Source organism: Oncorhynchus tshawytscha, linkage group LG09 (assembly GCF_018296145.1).
Source record: "Oncorhynchus tshawytscha isolate Ot180627B linkage group LG09, Otsh_v2.0, whole genome shotgun sequence".
Classification (NCBI taxonomy): domain Eukaryota; kingdom Metazoa; phylum Chordata; class Actinopteri; order Salmoniformes; family Salmonidae; genus Oncorhynchus; species Oncorhynchus tshawytscha.
The window spans coordinates 64566002-64577268 of record NC_056437.1 but is presented as its reverse complement, the minus strand read 5'-3'; the positions used below and the strand labels follow the sequence as shown (position 1 = coordinate 64577268).

General features: G+C 40.6%; 1 protein-coding gene across 3 annotated transcripts; it reads left to right on the top strand.

Annotated features, from left to right (window-relative positions):
* The first annotated feature begins 315 nt into the window (after positions 1 to 315).
* Positions 316 to 8446, top strand: si:ch211-198p11.6 (keratin-associated protein 5-4). Of its 3 annotated transcripts, none has more exons than XM_042327229.1 (5): positions 333 to 350; positions 857 to 922; positions 7159 to 7269; positions 7591 to 7743; positions 7821 to 8446. In XM_042327229.1, the coding sequence occupies exons 2-5, from the start codon at positions 917 to 919 to the stop codon at positions 7905 to 7907; spliced, it is 357 nt and encodes a 118-aa protein (XP_042183163.1). In that variant the 5' UTR covers positions 333 to 350; positions 857 to 916; the 3' UTR covers positions 7908 to 8446. The 3 variants fall into 3 exon arrangements, with proteins under 3 accessions (XP_024292998.1, XP_042183163.1, XP_042183162.1); XM_042327228.1 differs by having other exon boundaries at positions 334 to 400; XM_024437230.2 differs by having other exon boundaries at positions 316 to 922.
* The last annotated feature ends 2821 nt before the right edge of the window (positions 8447 to 11267 follow it).

Genomic DNA, 11267 nt, shown 5'->3' with positions numbered 1-11267 from the left:
ACTAAGTCTTAGTGGCTAGCTATCTAGCCCTATTGACTATGGATTTATCCATTCACTGAACCATCTTCCCGGTAGGACAATTGCAATAGAGACGAAACAAGATATACACAAGCCACATTTTATTCCGAAATCAGAAAGTATTTTCCATCGATTCAAGCAGAAATAATGGCCGCCATTGATTTTAATACCTTTTTATAATATTTCTTTGTGTACTTATGTGCAAACGGAGTACGCATTTGTGAAGCGCCCTCCGTGCTCCGTTTCGCATACTTTGATTTGGAATCATAATATGACCCTCCCAGGTAGCCGTCTGTTTCTATGGCAACTTCAACGGCAACTTCAACAGCAACGTTTGTAACCGTGTGAAGCTAGCTAAGATAGTTGGCTATGAAAAGCTAACGTAATGTAGTAAACGAATAATGGTTTTTAGAATGTGTTTTAAGAAAGCACACAGGCTAAATGTTAAGATATGAAATTCTTCATTTAACATACCGGTAGAAGTTATGTATTCATATATTGTGGGATGAGGCTAAGTTGTCTAGCTAACGCGAACGTTAGTAACGCGTCGCTAGCTAGGCACGTCCGTTTACAAACGTGTCAGCTGTTCGACTTTGATAGCTAGCCAGCTGTTCGACTTTGATAGCTAGCTAGTTACTAAAATTATACGATGTGTGAAATCGCTTAAGTTACGTTACTAGCTTGGGTTCCTTTCTTTGCAAGCTAGCTAGCTAAAGTTAACAAGATTGTATGCCAGCCATGGCCAATCCTGACTTAACTAACGCGTTAGCTAACTAAGTTAGATAGTTAGCTTGGTACTGTTAACGTTGCTTCTTTGCTGTTTTCATCCACCAAACAGACGACAGAAATGGGAGCACCTTAAACGCGCCAGGAACAAGACGGAGATAGAGTGGAAATTATGATGGTATGCCCACTCTATGTTTTACAGACTACTCTCGTTTTAGCTAATCACCATATTATGGAACGCCGTTTGGGTTTTTGCTTTGCATGGTTGAAATACACACCTCACATAACACTATTTGACGCATAAAATAACCCTATTTGACACGTCAAATAAGCTTGTTGACCAATCAGGACCTGAATATGCCTGCATATCACATAATAATTTAACACGTTCGTAACATGTTTACGTAGTTATTACACATTGATTACACTCACTAGTATTTCCTATGTTGGACTCCCATGTGGCGCAGTGGTCTAAGGCACTGCATCTCAGTTCAGGAGGCGTTACTACAGTCCCTGATTCGAATCCATTCTGAATCACACCCGGCCGTGATTTGGAGTCCCATAGGGCGGCACACAATTGGCCCAGCGTTGTCCGGGTTTGGCCAGGGTAGGCCGTCATTGTAAATAAGAATGTGTTAACTGATTTGCCTAGTTAAAATAAAATAAAATGCGGCATGAAGCAGACATACTTCCCCAAGCTCTGGGACAGTGCTGGTCAGAAAAAAAGCTATCTAAGTTAACTGTTGCATGCAAACAATTTGTATCCCTCAAAAACGACACTGTTTCAGTAGCTATAGTTAGATAGGTTTTATCATCTAAAATACGCCTAATTAATAAGGGATTAATATTTGGTTGATGATGGTATGACCCGGTCCGGTTAAGCCTTTACTAGCCACGCTTATAGCGTTAGCTTGGGGCAACAGGGCTGGGTAACAGTAGCAGGCTTGCTTGTTTAGTTCGTTATCTAGCTAACGTTATCTAGTTATTTTCATGAACTGAAGGTCGATTTCAATAGGAGAACAACAAGTGTCTGCCTAGCTAATACTTAGTCAGATGGATTCCCAAATCATTGCTAAGAATATTGAAAATGATTGCAGATACTGATCATTGTTTTCAGGCTGGTTGCATTGGTGCTAGCTAAGTACGAAGCTAAAGCTAGCTACCCCAGAAGTACCAGTCAAAAGTTTGGACACACCTATTGTTTTGCTTTATTTGTACTATTTTCTACATTGTAGAATAATAGTGAAGACTCAAACTATGAAATAGCACATATGGAATCATGTAGTGGCCAAAAAAGTGTTAAGCAAATCAAAATATATTTTAGATTCTTCAAAGTAGCCACCCTTTGCCTTGATGACAGCTTTGCACATGCTTGGCATTTCCTCAACCAGCTTCACTTGGAACACATTTCCAACAGTCTTGGAAGGAGTTCTCACATATGCTGAGCACTTGTTGGCTGCTTTTCCTTCACTCTGCGGTCCTTCACGAGAATTTCGCTACATCCGCAGTAACATCTGCTAAACACGTGTATGTGACCAATAAAATGTATTTTGTGTTTTGGGTCAATGTCCTGTTGAAAAACAAATGATAGTTCCACTAAGCACGAACCAGATGGGATGGTGTGTTGCTGCAGAATGCTGTGGTAGCCATGCTGGTTAAGTGTGCCTTGAATTCTAAATAAATCACAGACAGTGTCACCAGCAAAGCACCATCACACCTCATCCTCCATGCTTCACGGTGAGAACCACACATGTGGAGATCATCTGTTCACCTACTCTGCGTCTCACAAAGACACAGCAGTTGGAACCAAAAATCTCAAATTTGGACTCATCAGACCAAAGGACAGATTTCCACCGGTCTAATGTCCATTGCTCATGTTTCTTGGCCCAAGCAAGTCTCTTCTTACTATTGGTGTCCTTTTGGGACGCTAGCGCCCCACCTTGACAACACCTGGTGAAATTGCAGAGCGAGAAATTCAAAATACCAAAATCATAATATTAAACATTCATGAAAATACAAGTGTCTTACATCGTTTAAAAACTTCTTGTTAATCCAGCCGCTTTGTCAGATTTCAAAAAGGCTTTGCGGTGAAAGCATACCATGTGATTATCTGAGGATAGAGCCCTGCATACACCAGCATTAAAAACATTGTCCAAACCAGCAGAGGTGTCACACAAATCAGAAATAGCAATAAAATTAATCACTTACCTTTGAAGATCTTGCTCTGTTTGCAATCCCAGAGGTCCCAGCTACACAATAAATGGTCATTTTGCTCAATAAAGTTCTTCTTTATATCCCCAAAAAGTCAGTTTAGTTGGCGCGTTTGATTCAGTAATCCACCCCTTCCAGTCGTTCAACATGCAGACAAAGCAATCCCAAAAGTAACCGGTAAACTTCGTCCAAACAAGTCAAACAATTTGTGACGGCCCTGGATTTGTCTGAACCGTCTCAGTGCTTCTCCATCCAATAGGGCACTTCCCCTTTAATTCCCAAATTAAATTGCCAGCATCAGCTGCGCAAAAGTGGGGTTGTGATGGAGACGCGAATGAGGATGTGTTCAACCCTCAGTTCCAAAGCTTCTCTATTCCGTTTGTTTTGTGGTATTTAAAAGTGTGCTTTGTAGCCTAATCGCAAGTTTACCCAGAATAGGATCCACTCATTGCTGCCGTTGGATTACACATCTCCAATGTTCTTCGTGGCCTTTCTCTGCTGGAGATCTGTTGGCGGATTGAATTGTCTGACTGACCAACTGACTACAACCTTTTTGTATACAGTATTTCATTTGTTTTGGTGTGATGTATACCGTGATGATTTATGTGGTTAGTTGTAGTTGAAGACTTATTGAGATTTGATATGCTTTATGGTTGTGTGTTAAAAGAGTTGATATTTTGATTGTATGATTGAGACTGGGTTTACGCTACACTTGTATGAACGGACAAATATTGCGTGACTAAGGTCACTTGAGTTCCCTGAACTCCTTTACCGGGCTGGACTCTTTTAGGCCCGAGGTACAGAACTTTTCTGGAGGAACCAGAGCTCATTATTTGTTATATTATTATGTGTGTGTGATCATATATGTTGGTAATACAACCCACGCAAAAGAATACAGTTGTTTTGAAGTTATTTCCAAAGTTTTAAGGGTTTATGAAAAGTGTATGTCCATCCTGACTTTTACATGAGTCCTTTGTATTGGTGTAGATTTGACGGACCAGATGGGACTCATTCCCTCCCAAACCAAAAGGAGATACCAATATTTTCTCAGGTAGGCACAACCTACCTGGCACCCCTATAAACAATAACCTCAAGTCGAAACCATTACAAATGTTTCTAATCAATCCTCAGGTACCCTACTATGTAAATAAACAATACAATTTAAGACGGAATGTAGTATGTTCAATACCAGACAAAAATAACGAAGTGCGTGCCCCAAGACTACAGTCAAAATGAGAGCTACCTTGAAAAACTACAACTACTAATTCATTTTTCAAAAAACAAGCCTGAAACCCTTTCTAAAGACTGTTGACATCTAGTGGAAGCAATAGGAACTGCAATATGGGAGGAATTCATTTGAATATTCCATAGACAAGCATTTGAATGGCCTGTGACCCAAAAAATAATAATTCCGGATGGATTCTCCTCGTGTTTTTGCCTGCCATATCAGTTCTGTTATACTCACAGACATTATTTTAACCGTTTTGGAAACTTCAGAGTGTTTTCTATCCATATGCATATCCTAGCTTCTGGGCCTGAGTAACAGCCAGTTTACTTTGGGCACGTCAGTCATCCGAACTTCCGAATACTTACCCTAGCCTTATTAAGAAAATGCCAAGAGTGTGCAGGGCTGTCATCAAAGGGTGGCTACTTTGAAGAATCTAAAATCTATTTTGATTTTATTAACACTTTTTTTTAGTTACGACATGATTCCCTATGTTTTATTTCATAGTTTTGATGTCTTCACTATTATTCTACGATGAAGAAAATTGAATGAGTACGTGTGTCCAAACTTTTGACTGGTACTGTATATCAGAGGTATTTGTGAGTAGCTGTCATATTGCAAACCGAAGTCAACCTATTAGGGAGACAGCCTACCTCCAGTTTACAAACTGTCATCAATGTTGACAAAATGCTTGATTATTTTTCTTTATTTTGACTAGGACACAGATAGGACAATACAAATATTTGGCTAGGATGAATCAAGTGCAACTGCTTGGGATACGGCAGGCTGGCATGCAGCAGCCGCAGGATCAGGATCACCATACTTTCTCCCCTGCCTCTGTGATGGTTGCATGTAGGGGAGAATGTTGGACTACCGAGCTATCATTTTTTTAATCCTGATCTTATTTCAAATGCTCACACAGACGTTTTTCCATTCGGTTGAACAAGATGTGTTGGTTGTTCAACAACAAAAATGAAGTGGGTGCAACCATGGGGCAAAACATATGAGGTTGGCTTAGATTGTGGACAACATGTAAGCTATATTTCGTCATCAATGTTTATTGAAAACATAAATAAATGTGCACAATGACAATTTGTTGTCTCTTAAATACATTGTTAAAGTGGTTAGCTGGGTAGTGAATTTTAGCCATATTAGCATTGACAGTTTTTATTTTATTTATTTAACCAGGCAAGTCAGTTAAGAACACATTCTTATTTTCAATGACGGCCTAGGAACAGTGGGTTAACTGCCTGTTCAGGGGCAGAACGACAGATTTGTACCTTGTCAGCTCAGGAGTTTGAACTCGCAACCTTCTGGTTACTAGTCCAACGCTCTAACCACAAGGCTACCCTGCCGCAGTAAATCAGTCAAAACACCTCAAAACAAGACACGAGCTGTGTTCGAATATCCATACTAACATACCGTATATTACATGCTTTATGAGTATATACTATATACTATTAGTTCATTTTAGTATACTTTAAACGAACGGTATCCTTCCAGCGTACTAGTGCTTTCTACTGGAAGTTGAATTTGTTGCTATGGAACCCCTTGCTAGTATAACAAATTACTAGCTAGACATCATATGATTTCAGGTGTGTTCGTGAATTCAATCTGGAGTGCCAGAGTGCATTCTGGGCGTTCGTATGCCAGATTGTCCATTTGTAAATTCATAGCGTTTCGCTCTCGGAGCGTTCAGGAGTAGGGTTGATCCGAGCGTTGCGTTCTGACCTAACAGCAGTCAAGCACCCAACCTAACTGGCTAACATTGGCTAGCTACTTCCAGACACAAATAAGAACACCTCACTCTGACCATTTTACTCGCCCTAGACAGCTGGTTAGGCTGTTATCATTTTATCCAGAGCATTGTTGACTGTAACTGTGCTGCTGGCAATAATTGAATCAATTTTTTTTTGTGCCACGGTTTACTGACAACGGTTATTTTCAGCAGGTGTTGGGCGTTCGTAAGTAATCAGTTATTCTGCGCTCTGGAACACTCAGAGGAGAGTGCTCTGAAATCGGAGTAGATAGCCAGAGCGAATTAACAATGGCCATTGAGAACGCACAACGACTATACCTCAGCTAAGCTAAGAATGAAGTGAATAATCAATGCAATAAACGTTGGGTAGTTAGATAGCATTTAGTTAATATAACGTTACAGGAAAGTCTGATGTATTAGTAGCCAACTAACATTATGTTAAGTAACTAGCTAACATACTGCTGTAATGATATGCTATGGGGTTCGTAAGGATAGCGTAGCTAACAAATTGTCAGCCAACATAACGTGTAACTTATTTGAAAAGTCGTTACTTTATTACATTGCTCATCATTTTCTTAACATTTGTCATAATTAGTTAAAGCAATGAATTTGTATCCACTCTCGTCGGGACTTCGGCTGCATATTTTCCGCCATTTACTTCAAATCTGGAAAAGTTGTGAAGCCACGCCCATTTTCGAAGAATTGCATTATGGACTCTAAAAGCACGTAAATAGTGTCAACTGCTTGTATTTTCGTATTATGGCGAATTTAGTACGACATCCGGGAACTTTTGGCATACTAACTATATCCATACTATGACCAATAAGCATACTACATAATCAATTTATGTCACAAATAGTATGGTTAGTGCAATTAGTATGAGTATTCTAACACAGCTATGGTATCAATAACAAGCTGATGGGGCCACACAATTCCCAACATGGCAGTTTCTTGTCATTCTTCTGCCCTATGGATGTGCGCACATCATTTTTGTGATGTTGTCAGCCAACCCATCTTTTACCAACGCAGCATTGTAAACGCATCGTGTCTGGTGTGTGTGCTTGTTTGCAGATGTAAAATATATATTTTTACATTATTTGCTAGGCATAGCTATCTAGCTAACGTTATAACAAACTAAAGTGTGCATGGTATTTATATTAGTATAATCTTGAACATGCCATCTCCTGCACACAGTAAACTTGTTTCTATTCTTCTTCAGGTGTTGCCTGTGTGGGGCCTCACACTCCCTCTTCCCGCTGTACTGATGATTGTTGTTGGTCTTTACATGATTTTCCTTGCAATGGCATTATGGTTCCGCCAATGCCTCAAGGTACAGGATTTGCTTCCCTATCCTATCCCTTCCCTATATGCTGTTGTGCACAGATACCTTGCAAATGTAGCTTAAAAAGAGTGCAGTTCAACAAAGCCAGGAAGATGAACCTTGAATCAAATATTTATATTTTTTTAATACTTCAAGTGAGAGGCACTGATGCTGCAGATAGGGTCGGGTGACGTTGCCTTTTTTTAATGTAGGCCTCAAACCCTACTTGACCATAGCAAACTGTCTTCACCATAAGCTCCAGCAGCAAATAGAGATATGGTTTGACTGGTGAGAGGGATGTTAATTCATTCATGGCCTCTTGCCCTACAGGAACAGTGTTCTTCTGAGTGTGGTGACTGCTGTCCAAATATCGCCCCATTCGATTACTGTTTAGCATGTGCAGAGTCGTGCAACTGTCGCATGCCATCACTGCGCTCGTGCCTTGACCAGACCTGCCCCTCTACCTGCCCCTCTCTTCCTAATGTGAGTAAAACCCCTGAGTGTGCGACCGATCAGGGTTTGAACCACTTGTTCTTACCCCATGCTTTGTTTCCCCACAGTGTAACATGTGGGACTGTGCTTGCACCTGCCAACCCCCAGCATGTGAGTCCTTCAACTGCCTCTGCTTCGAGATCAAGTTCAGATAGAGGGAGAAACGGAGGAGTGGTAGGATGAATGATGAATCCTAACTCAAGACGCACAGCATGTTTGCATATTCACACATTGATGTTAATGGACAATTTGTGCAAGAGGAAGGAGTTATCCATTCATCCCTACAGAAATGGAAAGGGAAGACTGGGGGGTGGGTTACTGTGTTTATGTATAAATATGAAAATACAATCTGAATCCTTCTAACACACAGCCTTAAAGTGAAAGTCTACAACCAGTTTATGGATAGTTGTGCCATATGTGTCCAAGGGAGAGCAACATTATCAGAGTGCTATTACAATATAGGGCATCTACTTTCATTACAGCACAAGTACAATTCTGTGCCTCTGCAGCAATCCAATACACTCATTGTACAAAACATTAAGCTCACCTGCCTAATATCTAGTTGCACACCTACTACCATACCCTGTTCAAAGGTAGTTCAATCTTTTGTCTTGCCCATTTACCCTCTGAATGGCACACACAATTAACGTCTCAATTGTCTCGAAGCTTAAACATCCTTCTTCAACCTGCCTCCTCCCCTTGATCTACACTGATTTGAAGTGGATTTAACAAGTGACATCAATAAGTGATCATAGCTTTCACCTGGATTCACCTGGTCAGTTTATGTCATGGAAAGAGCAGGTGTCCTTAATGTTTTGTACACTTGTAGCTGATGTAATACTTCCATGATGGTTTTAACTGTTCCTTAATTCATTAATCAGTTATTTTTATCACATTTACACTCAAGTTGTTACACATTACATATGTATATACTGTAGCTTTGACGCTGTGGACTTGTACTTTTTAAGTTATTGACCAATGTCAATTAAAGATTACTATTTTTAAACGTGTCAATGGCCTGTATATCTCATGTTTGGAGATTTGACAAATGTGTGCTTTAGAAAAGTAAATCTACGGAAAGGAATAAACCTTTTTTTCCTGATAAAATATATTGTGCAGTTCTCAAAATATGCGCAATATTGTGACATTTCCTCAGTACGGTCCTCTCCCAGCCTCAAGCAACATAAGACTGTCAGTCCCATTATTGTTTCTCTAATAACAACTGTCACATGAGCCCTGTCACTTGACAATGACCACTGTCCCAATTCAATGGTCAATACATTCCAAAGTACCAACACAGGAAAGAAAATGTGTTGCAGTCAGCTGACTTGCCTGAACCTACACAGTAGATTGTATCTTTTGGCTCAGTTACAGCAGGAAGTTAATTTGAGGCAAGAATTACTACAATAGGTTTACCACCAGTCCCACTTATGTTGCCTGTAAGTCAAGTGACATAGCTTTGGTTTGTGGAGAAAGGCAACCAAATGCCATTGACTGAGTTGTTCCAGGTGACATGAGTGTAGCAGGTGGAGGATAGTACAGGGGAACAGATGTTGACTTCTTTCAGCAGTAGAGCTGGGTTTACCCATCCTCTAAGGTCACCAGGTTTAGGTTTAGTTTGTCGAAGGGTAGAGTGACTGGATTGAGACTTCTTTCTAGGGCATGTTATGGTCATTCCCTTTGCAGAACTTTTCTATGTAGTCTAAGTGATGTGCGTTTAACACACCATCTCTCTTTCTGTTTCTCTCGGACTCTGTATCTATAAACTTTCCCTCCTTTTCAACGCCGCCTCTCATGCATTCCCTTTGTTCTGTGTTTGTGAAGGCCGCTATGCCCTTCTCTAGTTGCTGTGTGTGTTTCCATCGCCTACTAAGCTATTAGCTATGCTGGCCAAATGTCAAAGGTCATGAACAGAGAATAAATACTAGCCATGTGGGCTTAGAGGGGCATTGCAGACGTTCTCCAGATCGTCTGCTTTCCCTCTCTCACAAGTCTTCTTATACCTCCACCTCAGAAAATGTAGGAGGCATTGACCATAGCCCTCTCTGTGTATTTTGTGTCACTCTGCAGACTATACAGAATGTGAATGGTATTGTAGCCTCGTCCCATGCATACTACTCTTCTATAGCCAATCATGTAGTCTTTTAATGTATAGTTCGCTGACGTTACAGCACATGCAGTGGGACTGGGCTAGGAGCTGTATTGTGTTACTGAGGCTATGCCATCTTTTGAGCTCATGTATGCCATGTTTAATGCTGCCATGTTTATAAACAACAGTGATTTATATATGTGTTGAAAAGTTGAGAGCCTGCCAACCAAATGACAACATGATCCAACACTATCAAATGTATTTTGGATGGTGCATGCAATCCATGCAAGCTAAGACATGTTGGTTATCCGGATGTTGTTTCCCAATATTTAGCAATACTTTGCATTTAATTGTGACAAAAACATGTACTTTGGTAGCATTAAGGAACTAACTTTGAATTGTTACATGTAATTAAGATATTTCTCCCAAAGGGGTTAAAATCCCATGTTCTATGTAGTATTTGGGGCAACTTCAAGTAATTTGGGACAACTCCATTTAATAGGTATGAGATTAAGTTCCTGCTTTTACTGAGTCAACCTGATGTGGGACAGGAAAACTGTTTAGTCAGACTTATGGTGTTCATATTCAATAGACCAAGCGGATGTTTGACAAACCACCTGACCTTCCATTGGAACAGTAGTGTACATTTTGGGTTCTACCTAGTACATTCTATGAGGAACAGCGATACTTCCAAGGATTCCCATTATGCTACTACTAAATCTGCTATATTCTGGCCTCTGGTGTTTGACACAGTGTCCGAAGGATGCGAGAAAAGGGGCAGCCTTGTAAACTGGATGCCGTGACCATTGTAGACAGACATGCGGTGAATCCAACTCATCCTGAAGAGGTGAAGGTTAGCAATGAATAACAGTACTATTCACACAGACTTATCGCTGCAGTGCCAACTCCCCACAATTACACACACACACACACACACACACACACACACACAGGATTGATACACACTCCACCTTTCGGCCTCTGTGGAAACATGAAACACTCTTCACAGCACTTTGATTTCAAAGTTACTTTTTTGTATCAGGTTAGGAGAACTTACACAGCAGGTTGGGAGAATTAACATAGAAGGTTAGGAGACAGGTTAAAATAAGGAAAGGGGTCAGGGTTATCGAAAATGCTCTCCTAACCTGCTACTAAATTAACTTTGTATCGAAATGCCTTGAAAAGAGTGTCCCCCTGTGGAAAGAGCATTGGTCAGTCTGTGGTCCCCTGGGTAGCACAGTGAGCCAGGGTGTATTATGCAATATGGTGGTCTGACTGCGCCAGAGGAAGGTCATATCACACAAAGACTGAAATCAATACTACCAAAGGCAGAGTTTCTGAAATGTTGTTACAATATGTGATGATGGGGCTGAATGTGAACCCTTGCTGTGTTCCAAGTTGAACCAATGGAGGCTAAGGCTGAACA

What these genes read in the sequence shown, in the direction of transcription:
- si:ch211-198p11.6 (XM_024437230.2), top strand. An exon ending in GGTTCCGCCAATGCCTCAAG is followed by an intron (nt 7,270 to 7,590) that starts GTACAGGATTTG and finishes CTTGCCCTACAG; the next exon opens with GAACAGTGTTCTTCTGAGTG. An exon ending in CCTGCCCCTCTCTTCCTAAT is followed by an intron (nt 7,744 to 7,820) that starts GTGAGTAAAACC and finishes GTTTCCCCACAG; the next exon opens with TGTAACATGTGGGACTGTGC.